The sequence below is a fragment of the Oryctolagus cuniculus genome, chromosome 12 (genome assembly GCF_051225735.1).
Source record: "Oryctolagus cuniculus isolate XC-2025 breed Fujian yellow rabbit chromosome 12, ASM5122573v1, whole genome shotgun sequence".
Classification (NCBI taxonomy): Eukaryota; Metazoa; Chordata; class Mammalia; order Lagomorpha; family Leporidae; genus Oryctolagus; species Oryctolagus cuniculus.
The window spans coordinates 81,189,695-81,212,510 of record NC_142878.1 but is presented as its reverse complement, the minus strand read 5'-3'; the positions used below and the strand labels follow the sequence as shown (position 1 = coordinate 81,212,510).

At 41.7% G+C, this 22,816-nt stretch overlaps 1 protein-coding gene across 11 annotated transcripts in view; it reads right to left on the bottom strand.

Annotated features, from left to right (window-relative positions):
• Positions 1-8,259: 8,259 nt before the first annotated feature.
• The window catches only part of AQP9 (aquaporin 9), a 46,993-nt gene continuing 32,436 nt past the window's right edge, over positions 8,260-22,816 (bottom strand). For all 11 annotated transcript variants that reach the window (XM_089309476.1, XM_070053373.2, XM_051821959.3 and 8 more), the window contains 4 exons: positions 20,145-20,282; positions 18,814-18,932; positions 14,641-14,858; positions 8,260-10,158 (listed from right to left, as the gene is read on the bottom strand). In XM_089309476.1, the coding sequence (XP_089165602.1) occupies positions 9,984-10,158; positions 14,641-14,858; positions 18,814-18,932; positions 20,145-20,282 (650 nt within the window). In that variant the 3' untranslated portion in view covers positions 8,260-9,983. The remainder of the gene's footprint in view (positions 10,159-14,640; positions 14,859-18,813; positions 18,933-20,144; positions 20,283-22,816) is intronic.

Below are 22,816 nucleotides of genomic sequence, written 5' to 3'. Positions count from 1 at the left end.
TCCACACTTGTTCCTGTCTTTCAAGTTCTGATTTTTCTGTTCCTTGCATTTCCAAATCTTAGGATTAGTATGTTAATTTTTACCTAAATAAAGCTTACTGAATATTTTATTAGAGTTGCATGAACTCTGTAGATCATGTTTTATTTATTTGGATAGATTTTCGGATTAATTTGGCTTCTCCACTAGGCCATTAAATAATACCGTAATCAAGGCCAAACTCTAATTTGCAAACTAAGCATAGCCCTTGGCAGCTGAGAATATTAAGAGAATTTTCAAGTCTAAGCCAGTCATGTGAGCTAGACTATTTAGTGTCAGCAAATTTACATTCCTGAAGATATTTCTTGGCCTTCAAATTCATCTATGCTAGCAAAACAGGATGAATATATAGCAGAATTTGTAAAGGTGAAATAGTAATAAAATTAGCTGACTTTTCTTAACTGAGCAGTAAATTCTAGGCATCATGTCAAGTATTTCACAAGCATATTCTTAATATGTTCAGTAACCCCCAGAATGCATATGGCAGTATCATCCTCATTTAAAGGGTGAGAAGATTGAGGTTCAGAGGGTCACGTGACTATTTAGCAATGGGTCAGATTTCAATATGTCTCAGACCTGACTCCCTGAGTACTAATTATACAGCCTCCAACATGTGAACACAGACTCCCTTCATGGTCTTATTTCAGAGGTCGTTGGTTCAGCACCAGAGCGTCAGTTCTCTGCCCTTGGCTCCAGGGTAAGAATAGATTCTGGGGCAGGCAGCAGATGCATGCTCCTCTCTTCACTACAATCCACAGAGGTGAGTTCTGGCTATAACTACATCATCTGTTAGATCAGAATCTTACTCTCAGTATATCACCAGAGATCAGCCAACCAATGGCCATCAAATTTCCCACTTATTAGAGGTTATTTCCCTCTTCCAAGGTTGGGACTAGAAAATATTGTGCCATCTTTGTATTAGTTCTTATTTCCAAAGAGTTTAAGTCTTTGTGAAAGAAAGGATGGGAGGGAGGGAGGGAGGGAGGGAGGGAGAAAGAAGTCAAATAAATACGGCTGCTGCATGTTACAGTAGCTTAGGAATTTCTAGGTTTTCATTTATTTTTTTAAGATTTAATTTTTATTTATTTGAAAGGTTGAATTATATAGAGAGAGAAAGAGTGAGCGAGAGAGATAGAGAGAGAGATCTTCAATCCACTGGTTCACTCTCCAAATGGCCCAAATAGCCACAACATAGCTATGCCGTAACACTGGCCCCAATTTTCACTTATTTTGATTAGCCACAGTGTCTCACCCAAGGCTGTATGGAAGTCAAATACTCAGCTTTTTTCTCACAATCCATTTCAGCTTTTAAAGTGAAAACACTTTTTAGAGTACATTTATTGGTATAATAGTAATAAAAAGTGAAAACACTTTTTAGAGTACATTTATTGGTATAATAATAATAATCATTAAAGATAGTCCCAGAATTTCAAACAAATTCAGGAATTCCCCTTGCTTAAACATAATTTCACATCTGGAAGATAACTACTTTTATTTATTTTTTGAATTTTTAATTATGTATTTGAGAGGCAGAGAGACCAAAAGAGAGAGAGAGGCAGGTGGATAGACCGAGAGAAAACAGTTCCATCTGCTGGTTCACTCCTCAAATACCTGGAAAGGCTGGGGATGAGCTGTGCCAAAGCGAGGAGCCAGGAATTAACACGGATCGCTCACAGCAGTGGCAGGAACCTGATCTCTTGAGCTATCACTTACCATCCCCAGGATCCTTCAGCAGGAAGTTAGGATTAAGAGTGAGAAGTGGGAACTGAACCCAGGTACTTCAGTGTGGAACCTGGGAATCTTGGCAATCATCCTGTTAGGCTAAATCCCTGCCCAAAACGGCTACTTTATAAGCAATGGATAATTGTATTTTCCTTTTTGTATATAATGAAAATACTCTGCAAATTCTCACATAGGACTTGGATACAAAAGTACAAAACTGAGTAGCTTGTTTCTACAAAACTGGTATCGGCTGAGACATTAGACCTCAAGGTAAATCAGCTAGTTTTCATTTTATTGAATCCACGTTGTTGTGTACCTCTGTCAGAAGTTGGTCACACTGGAAATCCAGGCAATGACTGAACACTTAAGGATATTAAGAAATGATTAGTAATTAATTTTATGTGTGATAATCATGTTGCGGTTGTGTTTTTGAAACGAATCCTTATCTTTTACGGATACATATTACATATTAATAAATGAAATAGCATAATGTCAGAAACGTGCTTCAAAAAAATACTAAGGGGGGGGGGCTGGCACTGTGGTGCAGTGGGTTAAAGCCCTGGCCTGAAGCGCCGGCATCCCACATGGACGCTGGTTTGAGACCTGGCTGCTCCACTTCTGATCCAGCTCTCTGCTATGGCCTGGGAAAGCAGTAGAAGATGGCCCAAGTCCTTGGGCCCCTGCAGCCACTTGGGAGACCTGGAAGAGGCTCCTGGCTCCTGACTTCGGATCGGCTCAGCTCCTGCCATTGCGGCCAATTGGGGAGTGAACCAGTGGATGGAAGACCTCTCTCTCTCTCTCTCTCTCTCTCTCTGTAACTCTGACTTTCAAATAAATAAATAAAATCTTTAAAAAAATACTAAGGGGAGTAGTGAGAAGCAGAGATGAAGAATAGAAATAACAATATTGGTTGTGTGGTGGCAATGGTTGAATTTGGGATTTAATTACTGAGAGAAAGGGAAGAGCTGGAAATCACATTTTGGTGGCTGTATTTCATGCTTTCAAATGGCAACATATTATACATGCCGTTAGTGATAACAGCAGCAATTGCTGCAGTAGCAAAAGTTCATACTTGCATTTGTCTAATACAAGAGTTTTCAAAAAAGTTCACAGAAAATGTGTAATATGAAAAAAACTGTGTATGGGTTTCAAAATTTTTGTAACAAAACAAACTTGCACTGTCATGTCAGAATATCTGGAGAGGATCTGGCTTGTGGCATTAATAAAAGAAAAGCATCAATTTGAATAGATCCCCTATCTGAGCAACATGAATTCCTTAGATTGAAGCAAGAACAAACATTAAATTTGTGGTAAAGTTTAGGTGGAAGAATGGTGAAATTATTGATGTTTTATGAAAAATGTATAGGGACAATGCCCCAGAGTAATAAGCAGTTTCCAAATAGATAGCTTATTTTAAGAAGAGACAATGCAGTGTTGAAGATGAAGCCCATATAAACAGACCACCCACAACAATTTGTAAGGGAATAATTGTAATCATTCCCTAATCACAGAGAACTGATAACTAATAGCAGAAACAATGGCCAACACTACAGACACCTTAATTGGTTCAACTTACACGATTCTGACTGAAAAATTAAAGTGGAGCAAACTTTCTGCTCACTGGGTGCCAAAACTGTAATGCCTGGATGAGCTGCAGACAAGAACAGAGCTGTCAATGGAGGTTTTAAATAGGTGGGACTGGCTGGCACCATGGCTCACTAGGCTAATCCTCCACCTGTGGCGCCAGCGCCCTGGGTTATAGTCCCAGTTGGGACTATTTTATCAGCACAGCGTGCTGGCCATAGTGGTCATTTGGGGGGTGAACCAATGGAAGGAAGACCTTTCTCTCTGTCTCTCTCTCTCTCTCACTGTCTAACTCTGCCTGTCAAAAAATAAAAACAAGAACAAAAAGCAGCACAGGTGGGATCAAGATCCTGAAGAACTGTGGCTTTACCAGGATGGCTTTACCAGCATGATCTGAAGACAAAGCACAATTGAAGCAACGGCTATCAAGAGGTGGAAAGGGCCAATAAAAGCAAAACCTGATTATTCAAGAGCAAAGTCACAACAACAGCTTTTTGGGATGCTCAAGGCAATTTGGTTTTTGACTCTCTGGAAGGCCAAAGAACAATAATATCTATTTTTTATGAGAGTGTTTGCGAAAAAACAAACCTTAGCAAAAAAAATGCCAAAGAAACCTTCATCAGAGAGTACTTCTCCATTGCCACAATGTTCTTGTTAACTCCTGTCATCAAACAAGGGTAATTTTGTGAGAGTTTTGATGGGAAATCATTAGGTGTTCACAGTATAGTTCTGAATTGGCTCTTTCTGACTTCTTTTTGTTTCCTAATCTTAAAAAAATGTGAAGGGCATCTATTTTTCTTCAGTTAATAATGTAAAAGAGGATGTGTAAGCATGGTTAAATTCCCAGGACCCTCAATTATTTAGGAATGGACTAAACAGCTGGTGTCATTGCTTATAAAGGTGTCCTGAATTTGATGGAGTTTATTTGAAAAAGAAAGTTTCTTTTTTCTCCCCTGGTACTGTGAGGCTGGAACTATTCCAAGTGCTTTACGTTGATTATCTCATTGTTATCATCCACACTTAATAGATAAATAGACTGGCACTAAATAACATGGCTGCTGAACTAGCAAGTAGAAGAGCTCAAATTTGAACCCAGAAAGTGTGTTTGTGCACTCCGTTCAGTCACAGCTATCCGTTGAGTGGTTACCATGTGTCAGACACTAGGGCAGGTAGTGAATAAAAGATCAAAAAGCCTTGCCAGCCTTGGTCTTCTACTACAATGGGCAGAAAGAGATAAAATGCAGCAAGCTTAATACATACTATGTCTGTCTTAGGGAAGGGAAGGAAAATAAAGCAGAGAATAGAACAGGGAGCAACAGGTGATCTGAAAGACTTATCTAACATAGTGACATTTAGACAAATTTGAAGGAGGTAGGGTAAGGAATTTCACGGAAGAGACACATTAAGTGCAAGACCTTGTAGTAGGGGATTGCTTGGTGGATCACAATCGAGGCCCGTGAATGGGGCTGGCGCTGTGGTGTAGCAGGGAAAGCCGCCACCTGCAGTGCCAGCATCCCATATGGGCACCGGTTCATGACCCGGCTGCTCCATTTTCAATCCAGCTCTCTGTTTGGGTCCCTGCACCCAAGTGGGAGATCCGGAAGAAGCTCCTGGCTCCTGGCTTTGGAGCAGCACAGCTCTGATCGTTGTGGCCAATTAAGGAGTGAACCAGCAGATGGAAGACCTCTCTCTCCCTCTCTCCCTCTCTCCCTCTTTTTCTCTCTCTGCCTCTCCTTCTCTGATGTGTAACTCTGACTTTCAAGTAAATAAATAAATATTAAAAAAAAAAGAGGCCCTTGTGACTGATGGTAGAGGACAGACAAGGAGGAGAGCAGTAGAAACCAGGACAGAAAGATCGCAGCATGTGATTCTATGAAAGCCATGTGAGTTTTTATCTGCAGATCATGCAGGCTCTAGGAATTTAAGCAGAGCAAGGGAGGCCAGTTAGCTCTCCTAAGAGCCAGTAGCAGAGATGCCAGAGGCTTGAATCTGGGCCGTGGGTTTGAGGGGTTAGATTTGGAATATATTTTGAAGACAAAGCTGACAAGAGTTTTCATTAATAGCCTAGGTTTTTAACTACTACGCCACACTTAAACATTTATTCACATTTATAATTAAAGTTAAAAATGAAGACTTTCTCTCTTCCTGTCAACTTAATGAAGGAACATTTTACCTGCCAGAGGACCACGAAGCAGAGTGGGAGCATCTGTCAGAGAGAGGTGGTGGAGTGGGTGGCTGTGCACGGGTCTGGATTCAGGGCTAAATCCTGCATCCCAGGAAAGCCCTGAGGCCCGAGCCGACTGGGGCTGTGGTTCTCCCGTTCAGACTTGCGTTCACATCCCATCTTTGCTACTCTGAGCCCTGGAGTTTGGTGCAAATCACTTGGTACCTCAGAAACTATAAATGAGTATGGTAATCTACTTGCTGAGCTGTTCTTAGAATCTGATGAGGCATTGGATGTGAGCGTGCTTTGCAAACTGTGTGACACTACACAAGAACTAGGCCCAAATAACCCATCACAGGATCTCTAGAGCTGGTGGTGCTCCAGCCACCACAGCGCCAACCTGGTAATTTGTATCTTGAGTATCAAAGTTTTCTTTTTTATTAAAGATTTATTTATTTATTTGAAAGGCAGAGTTATGGATGGGCAGAGGCAGAGAGAGAGAGAGAGAGGACTTCTGTCCACTGGTTCACTCCCCAGATGGCTGTAATGGCTGGAGCCAGGAGCCTCCTCCAGGTTTCTTACGCAAGTGCAGGGACCCAAAGACTTGGGCCATTTTCTACTGCTTTCCCAGGCCATAGCAGAGAGCTGGATGGGAAGTGGAGCAGCTGGGACTCAAACTGGCATCCGTATGGAATGTCGGCGCTACAAGTGACGGCTTTACTTGCTATGCCACAGCGCCAGCCCCTCAAAGTTTTGAAAGTGACATTTATATTCCATTTATTCTGTTCAACAGCTGAATATTTGTGGGGAGCAACTCGGACTAGACTAAGTTACTGGAATTAAGACTTATTCTATGCATCTGTTCTCCCACAATATGGCGCTGGGAGAGGAGTAAACAGCTTCTACACAGCTGCCTCCAGTTCAACCAATAAACTGTAGGACCTGCTCCTGATTGGAGGAGAGCAGCATACTCGGCGTGTGGGTAGCAGAGTTGGGATTGGTAGAAGAGGACTATAAAGGAGGAGAGAGACAACATGCACCAGGAACATCTATCTGAAGGAACACCTGAGCAGCCCCCGAGAGAGCCGGCCGGCGGTGTGCCGCTCCCCCGCGGAAGTGGGGAAAGTGGCAGGGGGAACCGCCCTTCCACGGAGGTGGAAGGGTCAGTAGCCAACCCGGGAAGAACCAGCAGCAAACCCAGGGAGGGCCAAGCAGACAAAAGAACAGCGCAGGGTCCTGTGTCGTTCCTCCACGAAGAGGGGAAGCGACAAATATTGACTCTGATTGTGAGTGATTAAAGAAATCTTTTAATATATTCTGGGGTGTTAACTGATTGGAATAATGGGAAAATTCTGTGTTTGGCATTAAGATAAAAGTTCAAGTTTTTCAATTGTCATAGGACAGGGAAGAGGTGATATAATAATTCTAACTACTATAGGAACTATTTAGGCCAGCGCCACGGCTCAATAAGCTAATCCTCCGCCTGTGGCACTGGCACACCAGGTTCTAGTCCTGGTCGGGGCGCCGGATTCTGTTCTGGTCACCCCTCTTCCAGGCCAGCTCTCTGCTGTGGCCAGGGAGTGCAGTGGAGGATGGCCCAAGTGCTTGGGCCCTGCACCCGCATGGGAGACCAGGAGAAGCACCTGACTCCTGCCTTCGGATCCTGGCCGCGGCGGCCATTGGAGGGTGAACCAACGGCAAAGGAAGACCTTTCTCTCTGTCTCTCTCTCTCTCACTGTCCACTCTGCCTGTCAAAAAAAAAAAAAAAAAAAAAAAAAAGAGCTATTTAAAAATAGGTTACTTGGCTGTATGTAGTTGACTTTGATGCCAGTTATTCAACCTCATAAACATGCTCTTGGGTAAGAACTTGACAAAGACAAATCTACTTACTTGTAAACTAGGGGATGGGGAAGCATTTTAGTGCGAGCACATGGAATAAGAGACTTTTTCTCCCATTAAAAAAAAACCTTCCTGGGGTTGATTTCCCTAAGTATATGTTTCCTCTTCATAATCCTAGTCATTAATCACCAGGTAGTGTTTAATGAACACCTGTGTGAATCACTGATTCCACAATCCATCCGGAAACTCAAAATTTGGGTTCTCTCTTGCTCTAAGAAGTATAATTTGCCTCCAGGGACTGTTCCTGGTATGTTTTGCATCTCTCCCACTGGCAGAACTTGAGTAGGGGCACAGGGTTCCAATTTCTTAACTCTTCTCTTCACATTTCTTCAGTTCTGGTATCTCTCAACTTCAGCATTATGGATATTTGGGGGTCAAATAATTCCTTGTTTGAAGGGTTGTCTTCGAATTGCAAGAGGTTTAGAGGCATCCTTGGTCTGTAGTGCCACTAGTACCCCTTCCCTAGTTATAACAAGCATATATGCCTCCACACTTACCAATTGTCCTTGAGGACTATGGGAGAGAAAGGACTAAAACTGCCCTCTGTTGAGACCTATTGCTGTAATGCATGATGATCCCAAGACTCTGAGACTACTGCCAGGGTTTTCCTGGCCACAATTAGACACGGTTTTCAAAGAAACCTTAGACCCATGTGTTTTAACTAAGTCAGTGTCCTCAACTGCTACCTATCAGAGTCACCTCAGCTATTTGGACAAATGGGACCAATGGGGCATTAATATTTTCTAAAATCTTGCCAGAGAAATCCAACTTTGTAAATAGATAACCTCTGAACTATGTATATTTAGTAGTTTTTTTTTTACTTACAAAAATAAAAAATAAAAAGACAGAAAGAGGCCAACAACAACCCAACAATTTTATTGCAAATAGGAAATATCCAGGCAGGTAGCTGCAGAGTGAGAACATTCTGTATGTCCATAAACTGTAGGACTTAGGTCATCAGAGACACTTTGCATTTGCTATTTACTGTTCTTTCATCATCACACAGCCATTGGTGACTAGATACCCTCGGGAATGCTGGGCTTTTTAGCAGCCTGACTGAAGGTGTATCCCTTGATTTAGAACATTTCACCCCGTGCTTATAACTCACAGAGGATCTTTGTTTGAAAGTTACATCAATTAGAAAACTCACAGAGAATAGGCTAGGGAAGAAGCAGTTCTCTGAGTGTCATGTTTCGGGTTGGCAGGGAAGCAAGATCAAGACTCAGCAAGGCCGAAAGTGGTTTAGGAAGGGAGCCTTGGTTGGTAATGTCTTTTAGCCCAGGAAAGCTATGATCAAATGGCTACCCGTTTCCTCAGTAGTGCTCCAGGGGTTGTGGGAACAAAACCAGACAAAATGTGGAAGCATGTCCAGATGTATGTGTGTTTCTTCTGGAAGCTGCCAAGTCCGCTTCTTCTGGAAAGCCAGCAAGAGTTGGCAAGGATTCTCGGGCAGTCATTGATCATCTGAAGAGTCAGAGGTGCATCAGGCAAAGTTCAACTTGCAGGTGATCCTGGGCACTCACCTAACTTCCTGAGATTTTGTTTCTTTATCTGCAAAATGGACAGCATGGTATTTGCCTCAATCCTTATGAGGATTAAATTAGATGATGTGTGAAAATGCTTCGTAAAATGTAAAGTCTGCTAAGTTAATATTATCCTTCCAGGGACCTTCTTCTCTGCAGGTCATACTACTCCAGGATCTGATGGCTTCCAGCTTCGACTTCTGGGTTATGTGTAGAGTAATGGATGAGTGCAGCCGCTGATTCAACCTGTCAAATGTCTGTCCTCAAGTAAGCAATTAGGAAAATATATCTGAGCTATAAAGCTAGCATGATGTATTTTTCATGACTGAGGTTACAATTGTATTTTAGGTTATCATATACTAAAGATCAGGAAATTAATTGTTGTCCTTTAAAATGCAGAAAAGCAGGAGATTAATTTGATAAATGGTTTCCATTAGAAAAATTCCATTTGGTTTCCCAAATTTATCCTGTCTCCTGGGGTTCTGAATGCCATTATGTCCTTTACAGCTTCACGCTACAGTTTCCTACATCCCTAGGTTTCAAGAATGCCAGTATTTATACAGATACAGAATATAATTATTTAGACAAATACAGTTGCAGAATTTAATTAATGAGTTAGCCTGCTAGCTCTCTAGCTTATGGATATGTTAATGTTAACTGAAACAATGACTTTGCTTTTTCACTTTAGATTTTGGTTGATAGTTGGGATGCATTAATTGTAGTTATTGAAGATGAGGCTTTTGGTGACACTATTCCATGCAGGCATAGTGGCTGAGACCATGAAAATAAGTCTGTAGTCAAAGTTCCAAGTATTAGTTTTCACTTAGGAATAAGGCAATGATTCCCATCAAGGAGGAGACCAACAGGGCAGGAAGGACGGCTGTTTCAAGGGACAGTCCATGTTATTCTGGGCTGAAGCTTGTGCAGAAGAGGTCAGTGTTCCCAATCCTTCACTTGGTTGCTTTTGTCACCAGCTGTGCTACATGGCTAGCAGATAAATTCCACTCAAGTCTTAGAAACACAAACACTTGGATGTCATCTTTCAGAGCATACCACTACATTATAACACTAAATTCATATTTCTCTGGCTTGTCCTCAGACTGTTCTACCTCGAAGTCTGGGTTAGGGTTTGGGTGGTGAATTTCAATGAGAAGAACATAGACGAGGCCTCCAATGACAGCACCAACCAAAGGGCCCACAACAGGAATCCACCAGAAATTATTTCCGACTCTGAAATCAAACAAGAAATTAGTGACATTTCTTGGCCTCCCTCCTGGTAATACTGTCTAGTTATTCACTATCCAGCTGATCTTTCTCTTGCTCACAGCTCTCCTAACTCAGCAGGAGCTAAGAATGAGATGGGACTATATGGGGATAGCATGGGAACTATCACCCTAGATTTTCTAGGACCCTGATTTCAGATGATCTATTACATTGTCCTATTAAAACTTGTGAGAGACTAGTTTATGTTTATTTCCTTTTGAAAAACATAGATCCAGAGCCCATGGTCAAGACTGAGGGCCTCCAGGGAAGGTGCAGGTCAGTTGTTTAAGAGTTGCCTTTCCCTTATCCTGTAACAACAAGGCCCGGGGATTATGAATGGAGGAGATGTTCAGAATTCGGAAAGATTCCTGCACATCATTGATATATGAGGGCAATCAAAATAAACCATCAGGAAATATTTGTCCATGAATGACTGAATTTCTAAAAATCCAAGGTGGATATGTGTATTACTTACTTTACTTAAATTCATGGTTATTTTTGAGGTCCTAGCTCAACATTGCTCTCTGATTGAGCTTGTGTGTCATGATTGTTCCTCCTTCAGAAATCCTCAATATCAGCACCTTCTATTAAAAGTAAAGTTCTGAGGAAAGCAGGTGGCTTTTGGAAAGAGGAGATCATTTAAATAACTCCGGAGAAAGGGCCACAAACACTCAGAAGCAGATAAAACTATACAGTATACTGTTCAAGGATATATACATTTAAAATAAAACTATTTCTTTTTAAGGCATGGGAATGATAAACACAAAAATTTCAGGATACTGCTTGGGAGACAGGGGAACAAGATGAAAGCACATTGTATTCCAGACTGTATTTGTGATGATTGTATTCCAGAAGGATTCATGGCTGTTCTTTTCATCATGTGCTCAATAACTACACGAACATTCCCTGTGCCTTTTTTTATTAACAGCAAATTTTGATTAGAAAGGATAATGAAAGTGGCAGAAAACAGGAGTCCTATCCTGGTTCCCACATGACCTAGTTCAAGTCTCAGGATTGTCTAGAAAGTGTTTGAAACTCTACGCCCCAGTTCCTCTGTCTGCACGGCCCCTCCCACCTGGAGCATCCAGGTTCTCCAAGTCTTCAATCACCAGTGCTGGCTTAATAAGGGCACTGAGCTGGAGCACAGCAGCCACCAGATGTCACTCTTACAGCATGGGAAAGAGGACATCGTACTGCTGCTCTCCAAGCACCGTGTCCCCCGTCCCCAAGTCTGATGGACTTTTCTTTGAGAGGTTCTGGAGGGTGACTGCTTCTTTCACCTGGTTTTAAAGAACTGGGAGCCTTCTCTGGAGGTCGTCACAAGAAGGAGTATGTTGCATTATCTGAGCCATCGTTTCCTTTCACAGGGAAACTCTTTCTGTCCTTAGGCAGATTAAGGTCCAGAGTATTGGACAGGGAGCATGCCCTCCTTTCGGGGCTGGGCTCGCTTCCTTCTAAAAGCCCAAACACATTGTGCCAGGGTCGCAAGTCCTAAGTGGAGGAGCTCAGATGTGGTTACCTGCCTGGCCTGGTCTTCCATGCATGCAGGATGGTGACCATTTGTATATTCTGATTTAGGAGATGCCAGGAGCATGGCAATTGTCTCAAGGACCATCTTTAGGAATTTATTACAAAGAGTACCATTTTTTAGAAAATTAATTATACTTCAGAGATCCTTCAGCTATTAGTAAGTCATTAATACCCACATGGGAATGAACGGAGAGAACTCCAGTGGGAAACAGCCTCATATTTACTGAGAATGCAGGAGTCAGCCAGGATCCATTGGCTCGGACCCTTGTCAGACCTTCTGGTTTCCCCATTCTCCCTGCCATCTATCCTTCCCTGCTCGCCACGCAGGGGCAAGTGGGGACTTGAGAACAAGGCAGTCTCGACTGGACCAGAGACTTCAGTGTTGGATCTAAGCTGTGATGTCTACCTTGGATATGGAAACACTGGAGGGATAGTATCATCCCAAGGTTTTTTGTTTTTCATTTTTGTTTTTGTTTTTGCAGAACTTATTAGTTGAGGGTTACTCACAAGCCCAGTTTTTTACTAATGGATTTCTCTTCCTCTATTCTCTCCTTTTTCAGTATATCTTATGTGGTGATGCCAGATTCATTTTACTAAAATGACATTCTAATCATGCCAGTCTTCTGCCTCAAATCCTTTGCTACTCTCTTTAAGTTATAGAATAGAGACTAGAAAGACCCAGTCTTCTGCACGTACCCTTCCCAGACTGGATCTCTTGTTATTTTAAAATTCTGTCTTGCCTGACTGAGATATCTTCTCAGTTGCCTGTTTAAGCAGGTCTAAATACTACAAAATGCTCCCACTTCCACCCCCATAATTCCTACATTTAGAGATAGAAATCTTCCCTCAACTCCTGGAGTTAATTAGTGAATTCTCCTTAATGCACTTGACAACTTCAAACTTGTGTTAGAGCCCATGTGATCACCTCGTAAGTAGAATATAAATAAAGTGATGAAGGACATCTATAGGGTCTTATCACTTTTAGCACAGGGTCTTGAGTAAGAAATCAAATAGCTACACGAATGAATAAACGAATATACAAAGGAAAAGACCCTGATGCTAGCGGGAGACATGAGACTCAGAGCTTGGCATTAGGAGATTCCAGCACTCTCAGCACCCTCCCCCATATCTGGACCTTCCTAATATGTACTTAACAAAGGAAAAAGAGGTCAGGCAAGATCTCTACTTGTGTGTGGAACCACCATGACTCTCAGAGCTTTGGATAAATCACCAAGGAGGGCAAGGAGGAAGGATGAATGTGGTCTTCAAATGTGTGGCTTTAGAAGGTAGGATTAAAAGAAACTCATAGGCTAATCTGGGCTCTTGGAATAAGATGATGTTTAGGCATGTGTCTTTGATGTGCCATTGGAATAATACAAAGGAGCCCTCCTAACTGGAAATCTTTTGGTGTTTTAATTGTGATATTCTGGCATAGTTTTCCAACCACAATACTACTAACATTTTGGGCTGGATAATTGTGTTTTGGGGGCCTGTCCTGTCCATTCTTAGCAGCATCACTGGCCTCCATTCATCAGACACCAGTGGTAATCCTCTCTGTCCACTCCAAACTGTGACATCCACAAATGTCTCCAGGCATTGCCAAAACTCTCTGGAGCAAAATTGCCTGCCTTTGTTTCAGAATCACTATTCTAGAAAATTCATTACATTGTCGATTTCTTGAGGTTACTTGATTCTCTTTGTATCTTTCAATACCTAGGTGATGCTTGACACTTAGAATTTATTTATTCATTGTCTCATTCAATAACTTTCTACAGAACTTTTCTATGAGCCAGGCCCTGTCTTAGGTGCTGTAGATAGATATATCAGGAAAACTATCAAGGTCCTCTTGATATGCACATACTGGAGGTTCTCAGATATTCCATGGTGGTGGTGAGTGGTATCAATTATTTTAATAGCTTACTTTTCAGCCTGGTAAAAGGCAACCAAAACTCTCCTTTAAGTAAAGTCATCAGAGTTACCAGGACAGCATTTAAAAGCGCTCATGTCCTGGATTCTTAAAGTAAATATTGAACTAGAATTTGCTCACACATGTCTTTCTTTTTTCCCCTTGCCTTGTTTCAGCCCTGTTTCCTGATGAGCCAAAGTGAGTTCTTTTCCCACAGAGTGGTCTCTGTGATTTCATGGCACGGCAGTGAGAAGGACTGAATGGGCAAAATTTGTCCAGGGACATGGATTCTACCAGGAGATGCATTTCCTCAGCACATTCTGAAGTAGAAACCACGGAGTCGCCATTTTCTGGGCACTGGCTCTGTTTTATGTCTGTGTCATCAGGAATTTCTTACTCATATCTCAAGACCTAATTCAGCTCTCACTTTGTTAGTCATGTCCTTTCCTGGTTCCTGGGAAGACTTACACACTCCCTGAACCTGTGCTTTCTCAGCACTTACAGGGGTTTCCAGAGCACTTAATTTATTACTCAAGGCTCAGCTGACATTGAAATTTCCTTGCCTAGCACAGTGACCACAGCATAGATAGAGTGCCATAAGGATCCACTGAGTGAATGAAATACAAGTGAAATGGTTCATGATGTCCTGCAGTAGCATTAGAAGATGTAAATTCTAGTCCCAAATCTGTTAAAAAGTGAATCCAAAGACAACCAAAGTGTTCACATAAAGCCATAGAGCAATGGAAGGATTATTATTGCTATACCATATGGGACAGGCCCATCTCTGCTGGATTTATCTAGAGCTTACCTCTCTCTGTTCCCCTCTGTTCCCCCTCTATCCCTATAACGCACCTTGCCACAAAGCACCAGTGAAATGTCCCAAACTGAGAACCATAGTGTATACTTCTACCTTCCCATTAGAACACTCCTGGGTCTCCCAGTCAAAGCCCAGCCAGCGCTCTCTGATAAGGCTCAACATGATCTCTGTCTCTCCCCCAACCACTGATACTTACGTGAAGACTTCAAATCCCCATCCTGCCAATGCTGTGAAAAGTCTGGGACTCAGGTCTCGAGCTGGGTTCATGGCACAGCCACTGTTCAGCCCCAAAGAGCCAGAGAGGACAATAATCAAGAGGCCAATGACAATAGGCTCTAGGCCTCTGGGCACCCCCAAATTTTTGGAGTCAAAAATGGCAAACACGAGTATGAGGAGAAACATGGTGGACATTACCTGGAAAGGGATAAAATGTGCAAGGGGTTTATTTAGTCTTGTCATCTTCTCATTTGCTCACCTCAAATTTCTTATGAAACCTGAACCTGGTAATAACTAACATACACTGAGCAAGTACATGGTTCCTTTTATCACAGTAGTCCTAGAGGCTGACCCAGGGCTCATTTACAGATTGGTTACCTGCCCAAGGTCACAGGCTGAGGAAGTGGCAGTTGAGTCTGGATCTAGAGAGGTCAGCTCTGGAGACTGTTATTTGAACACAGTGTATACTATGCTGTGCCCTGGCTAACCAGCAACGGAAACTGCAGGCTGAAAAAGATGTATGAAGGGCTTGTTCAAACTGCAAGGAAAACTATGTGAGACCCCAATAGGTAAAGATGTGAAGGAAATGAACAGAAGACTCATAAAAGAAAGTTTGACTTAGGAAACAATGGGAAGAGCTGATTTGTAATAAATGAAACACAGGACAAAGAGACGAAGGGAGGTGGGAAAAGACGCCAGTTCTTAAAGGCTTTTCTTGTAGAACTAAACATATATCATACCTTTGAAAGAAAATTTAGCAATAACTTAGCAATACACATTTTAAAATATAAATGTATTCATACCACTTGGTGGTATTGGATCTTTGATAATTATACCATAGGAGTAATCTAGAACACAGGAAAATCATAAAATAAATATGTTCACTTAAGAATTACTTATAGTACTGAAAAACTGGAAGTCACCTGAGTATACATCAATAAGGAAAGAGCTAACTGTACAAGTTGAGCATCCCCGATCTGGATTCCTAAACCTGAACTGCTCCAAAATCTGAAACTTTTTGAGCATCAATATGACATCACAAATGGAAAATTCCACACCTGACTTAGGTGACAGGTTATAGTCAACATGCACTAGAAATATTGCATAAATTCTCTTCAGGCTACGTGCATAAGAAATATAAATGCATTTTGCGTTTAGACCTGAGCCCCACCATCAAGATATATCATATTTATATGCAGATATTCCAAAATTCAAAAGAATCCAACATTGGAAACACCTCCAGTGCTAAACATTTCAGATAACAACTATTCAGTCTGTAGGATGGAATGCTATTTCAGTCTGCTAGATAACCATTAAAAACTATAAATATAAAAACTATGTAGTAATGTTACAGATGCTTATGCCGTTAAATGAAAACATTGTATGTGTGTTATGTTTTGCATTTAAGAGAAAAATTGCAAGACACTATACACAAATAGTAACAAATATCCTGAAGTGTTGGGTTATAGATGATGTTTTCCTTTCTCTTCTCTATTTTCTTACTGAACACATTATGTGACAGGTGCTTCATATGCTTTATCTTATTCAGACTTCATAATAACCCTTCGAGATGAATCCTATTATTTTGAGTTTGTGGATGAGAAAACTTAGGCAGGAAGAGGCCCAGGGGCACACTGCCAAAGAATCAGGATGGGAACCAGGCAACTTGTTTTAGAGTATAAAGTCTTCACCTTTTCGGCTGCTTTCCAAAATGACAATATTAAAAGAATTTATCTTCAAAGACACATGTTTTCCCAAGAGCACATTTCCCTGAAAAGCCTTTCCTGACACTCTTGGGCGGAATAGAAGCCCCTGCCTCTACCCTTCCATGGCATTCTGATGTTATGTCTATCACTGCTCTTGTCACCCTGCAAGAGAACAATCTGTTTACTTGTCAGATCGAGCATCCAACCCTGAACCCCTTGAAGGAAGAACAGCATGGAACTATACCTGGCCCAGATGGTTCTCAATAAATATTTATTAGCTGAATGAACAATTGAATATTAATAAAACTACAGAATATTTAGAGCTAAATAATTCAATCATCTTGAGACAAAATGATCTGTGATGATGAGTTCTGTTGAGTGTCTTCTGATAATTGACATTTCTTAGAATGTACTCCGGAGCCTAAGGAATACCAAAATCCTGCGGGGATTGTTACTGGTTGGAACATCAGGGTTTTCTAATATTTATTTTTTCTATTTACTTATAAAAATAACTGGCTTAAAATCTACAGATCCAGAGACACTGGCAACTCACTCTGAGACAAGGATACAATGAAGAAAGTTTAGGAGATGGCATGTCGGTCAACATCAAGAAGTGAATAATCCTTGGTGAGACTGGACCTCCACCGACCAGATACCAAGCAATTTTCTTATGACCAAGGCACTTGGTGAAATTTCTTGAGGTTAGGGATTGGGAGATGATGTAAAATTCTACAAGATTCCATCAGAAGACTATAGGTGGGAGGATGTGGTGGGGAGGGGTTGCCTAAGGGTGAGAAAGGACTATTGTTGAATGCCCACTCTGCAGCAAGGATTTTTATTGCTGTGCAGTATTAGTCAGGTATTAGTGATGTCTTGTCAGAGACTAAACTGAGGATCCAGGAGGTTCTGAGTGACTTGCTCAAAGGCAAATTCTTGGTAGGAGACAGAGCTGGGACCAGGTCTCCCCAGCATATTACAAGACTTTGAGGGAAGTTCACACCACCATCTTACCCTCAGGGTGGCTTTGTGTCAAGCATGCCTCTGGGGCCAGTAAACTCTCAACAGGGGAAGGGGGATGCGTCTGCAGGAAGGACAGAGAATCACTTCAGGACTCAGAGCAGAGGGGGCTGACTATGGGGCCAAACATCTTTGGAACTGGGAGTTTCATTTTGTTTCTTAGATCCTCAAAACAGCTTGAGAATATAGGGAGAGAGCCATGGGCCAAGAATACTACCACACAAGAAACAAAGACTAAGTCCTTTTCAGGGCAAGCCAGGGTTTGAGAAAGTCAGTGGAAATGACATGAATTTACGCGAAAAATCTCAAGAGTCCTTGCAACAGAACTTTACTCCATTCCTGTCTTCTTCATTATAATATAAACTTGGCCTGAACAGATTGGCAAATAGGGTCCTCGAGAAACCTTGCAATGCTTATCTCCAAAGACCTTTCTGATGTACCCCTGGTCCCTTCTGACTCAGCAAATGCACAGCTTGTTGCTCCAGGTCTTCATGGGCATTTGGGGCTTAACATTTTCCACTATTCTGTTCTTCCTGATGTGTCTATGAGAAGTAACTCCTGGCACTTTGAAGCTAGAAAGATTGACCCCGTCTGTCCTCTGTATTAATAGAGAGGCAAGGGACTTCCACCATGTTGCCTTCAGTGATTTCTTTTTCTTCATAGCTCTGTGTTGCTGTCCCAAGTTTATGAAACAACTGCCTTCCTGCCCTTTTCCTCCAGATGGCACCAGTTTTCCCTACCTGGAAAACTCCTCTCCTGTCCTGTCCTTTCCCTCCTTCCTTTCTTCCTTCCCCCTTCCCTCCCTCTGCCCTGATCAAGGTGACCAGCAGCCTTCTTGGGACACAATAGAGGAAGAAGTAGGAAAAGTCTGTTGGGTTGATAATGTTGATCTGGCCATACACTGACCAAAATAGTGGTGCAATTGGCTACACTGTGGATGTTTGGGTGCAGCCCCTTTTAAAAATATTAATAAGGCATAGAAACCTCTAGCTATAGCGAGAATTTTTATAAATCTATGCACATATTGAGACAGACAGGAGTCATGATACACTAGGCTGAACTACCACACTTCATAGTCCTTGAATTCAGATACAGAGGACTTTTCTGTGGCCTCCCCACTTAGACCATGTGCACAAAAGAGATGACAATGGTGAAATGAATCCCATTTGCCTCTACAGAGGCTGAAATGTCTAGTAATTCACTCTTTCCGGAATGTGAAATACATGTATGTATTAAAGAGGAAGTAGAAAACTCTTTTACTAGAATCAACTTGTGAAAAGGTGAAATATTGCCAAGAAAGCTTTCCCAGGGGCCTCTGACTTTGGAAATACAACCTCTCCTTTCTGATAGGCCTATAACATGCCAACACATTTCTCTTGTTAGATTATGTCTTGTCACCAAAGTTAGGTCTGTGTTGAATCTACACTTACTTGGTCTGCAAATGCATTCATCAGAGACAGATATGGAGCCGGGTATGTTGCAAAAATATGTGCTGTTGCATTTTCTCCCACGATGAGCAATTTTCCACCAGCAAAAGACATGAATCCATCTATGGAAAACAGAGCTCTGGTACATTAGTGTTCTCTAGGAACGGCTAAGGGAAGATTATGTCAGGTGTTGGGCAAAATAACCGTAGTGAAACAATCATATTGAGCCTGCCATAGCAATGCTGCATAGTATGGTAGTTTAGAGATGCTCATGGGAATCCCAGGGTGGTGGCTCAATGATAGAAAGCTCTTGGCTGCCCCAGATGGATCATGCCAGCCTCAAACCAAATCCTTAGTTAGGGGGATCCCGGCAACCAATTTTTGTGTGGGAGAATATTAGATTTTTCAAAATCAGATGAAGGCCTTGTTGGCACTTGGGCCTGTTATAGGAAGAATTCATAATTCACAGAAGGTTCTTGGTAATCCCTAATAAAGACTTTAGAATTTGAGGGTATCACAGCATAGGGAAAGCATTCTTAGAGCCAGGAGGATGGCAGCCCCTGTTTGACATAGCGGATGGCTCTCTGAACTTATGGTCTGGTTCTGAAGTCCCCTTTAGTCCTCGTAGACCCTAATTCTCAGAGAAAAGCACTGTATGGGGAGACACCCCTTTCTATAACTTATTTCTCTAAGGTTTGGTTCATAAATTCTAGTTCTTAAGGTCTTCAGTTTGACAGTCACCATGTATTGGATTAGACAGAAGGAGCTTCTTTGGAATACTCTTCACTTTACAGAAGAGGAAGCTGAAGCCAATCAAGTCAGATGACTTATTTAATTCACACAGCTACAGAGTAGATTAGTTCTACAGAGTAGAACTAAACTCTGGGTCTTTGATCACTAATATCGTGTTTTTCTTGAGCACGATTGCAGAACAGAAGCTCTGGCTGTTTGACAAAAAGGAATTTAAGGCTCCCCACCCAGCCAACTTTTCAGCTGCCTCTTGTTCAAAGAGATTTTCCAGGATGCTTATTGGTCAAACCCTTTGCCACCAGTCAACTCTTTTCCCAACCAAATTAGAAAAAGCAGTGGAGAAATCATTGGTCTTTTACTCATTTTGTGCGTGTTCACATTATAGTGTTGTCATGCTCCCCATTTAAGGTATGGACATTTGCATTAAGACTTTATGAGTTGGTCCCAATGATAATGATGAACTCACGATCTTATACGTAGAACTTTGTGTCAATTGTAGAATGCTTCTTCTCACTTTAATGTCACCTCTTTCTAACCTTTCATATCAGCTCTTCTTTCCCTTTGGACTCAGGGGCCCTACTTACCATAGTAAATGCCAAAGAGGGTTGCAGCCCCTACAAAAGCTCCTAAGAACTGGGCTCCCACATAAAATGGAAATTTGAACCATTTCATTCGTCCAAAGAGACACATTGCGAAAGACACAGCTGGGTTGATGTGACCACCTGCAAGGAATAGAAGGTGATAATGGATATCAGAGTGAAAGCCAAGAACTAGGATGGTTATAAAGAAGACCTTATCTAGAGTTCTTGGGTATAACTATCTTTTAGGTAGAGATCTATGTATGAAGAGAATGGAGAGAAAGACAGGGAGAGAGAAAAGGGGTGGGGGGCAGAGAAAGCGGGAGAGAAGAAGAAAAAAATGACACACATATAGCTTGTGTTTGAAGGGGAAGGAAGGGAAGATTAATAATTCTCATCACATCATTAGATACTATACATGTTATTTATGAAAATGGAGTCAGACATAAAAAGAAACTAGATGTATTCAAGTGGCTCATTTTAATGTTTTTTAAAGTCTACTTGTAATGCAATAACACCAAGTAGATTATTATAACCTATTTAATTTTTTTAAACTTTTATTTAATGAATATAAATTTCCAAAGTACAGAATATTGATTACAATGGCTTCCCCCCATAATGTCCCTCCTACCCGCAACCCTCCCCTTATCCACTCCCTCTCCCCTTCCATTCATATCAAGATTCATTTTCGATTCTCTTTATATACAGAAGATCAGTTGAGCATACATTAAGTAAAGATTTCAACAGTTTGCTCCCACACAGAAACATAAAGTGAAAAATACTGTGTGAGTACTAGTTATAGCATTAGATCTCAATGTACAGCACACTAAGGACAAAGATCCTACATGAGGAGTAAGTGCACAGTGACTCCTGTTGTTGACTTAACAAATTGACACTCTTGTTTATGGCATCAGTAATCACCCTAGGCTCTTGTCATGAGTTGCCAAGGCTATGGAAGCCCCCTGAGTTCACTGACTCTGATCATTTTTAGACAACGCCATGGTCAAAGTGGAAGTTCTCTCCTCCCTTCAGAGAAAGGTACCTCCTTCTTTGATGACCCATTCTTTCCACTGGGATCTCACTCGTGGAGATCTTTCATTTAGGTTTTTTTTTTCCCCCAGAGTGTCTTGGCTTTCCATGCCTGAAATACTCTCATGGGCATTTCAGCCGGATCCGCATGCCTTAAGGGCTGATTATGAGGCCAGAGTGCTGTTAGGACATTTGCCATTCTGTGGGGCTGCTGTGTATCTCACTTCCCATGTTGGATCATTCTCTCCCTTTTTGATTCTATCAGCTAGTATTTGCAGACACTATTCTTGTTTATTTGATCCCTTTGGTTCTTAGTGCTATCATTATGATCAATTGTGAACAGAAATTGATCACTGGGACGAGTGAGATGGCATTGGTACATGCCACCTCGATGGGATTGAATTCTAATCCCCTGGTATGTTTCTAACTCTACTGTTTGAGGTAAGTCAGCTTGAGCATGTCCCGAATTGCACATCTCTTCCCTCTCTTATTCCCCCTCTTATATTTAACAGCGATCACTTTTCAGTTAAGTTTCAGCACTTAAGAAGACTTGTGTATTGATTAAAGGTAATGTAATGATACAGTATACAAATAACATTTAGATCCATATGTAGCCATTCCATAGCCCACGCCCAGAGGATATAAAAATTATGTTAATTCCCATGGCTGTGGCTCTCCTTCAGGTAATGGGCCTAGCATATTTTGAGTTGGTAACAGTGTCTTAGTGGGTTCTCCTCAATTTCTCTGCATAAACAGTATATATTTCATCAGTGCACAGAAATGTAACAACCCTTTTCTCACCCAACCCAAACCACAGCTAGAGAAATCAGCTTCCTTGATTCTTATCTAACCACAAAATAAAACAGAGGGTTTGCTCTGAGGAAGGTCCCTAACATTTCTGGCTGGCTGTGTTCATACAGCAGCAACATTTACTGAACTCTTACCAGATGCTATCACTTGCTGAGGGTATTATTACGGGTGTTGAATCCTCTTAATAACCCAGTGATCTGGGTACTACTCCAATTCACCCTGAAGAAACTGAGGCATAGAAGTAACATTCTTAAGTCCAACTGGCCAGTAAGTGGTAGAACCAGGGTTGAAATACAGGTTTATCTGAACTCTAAAGCCTAGGTACTATACCATACCACTTCTACCATTTTCCACCATGTTTATGGAGCCTTCTTTGCTTTCATAGGCAGAAAAAAAATAAAGAATTTTAAAAAATCATCTTTGCACACTTAGGACATTTTGTGTGGAGGGAAATCAGAGTCATTGTCAAGATGGCCACACTGAAATGTGGACTTTCAAGTTGTGCATGGTGTAAACAAAAGAGAGATGAGACCATGGTGGGAATGATGACGATGATGATGATCCATCTATCCTGTACCCTCTGACCCTCCATAGGACTGGCAGGTGAGTTTTCCCAGAAACCTTCCTAAAGCCAGCCCCACTCTTCCTCTTCCAGAGGCTGTTTGGGAAGCAGCTGCCCGCCAACCAGCCTAGACACCCACTGTGGAAGGACAAGGGGCCTAAGAAATCACCTCCAACCAAAATCCCTCCCCTTTCGTGACTCCACCAATGAGAAACTTCTGGATTTAACAAACTCCTCTTAGAAAACAAAAATTTCTCATAGGTGGGTTTATACTGTT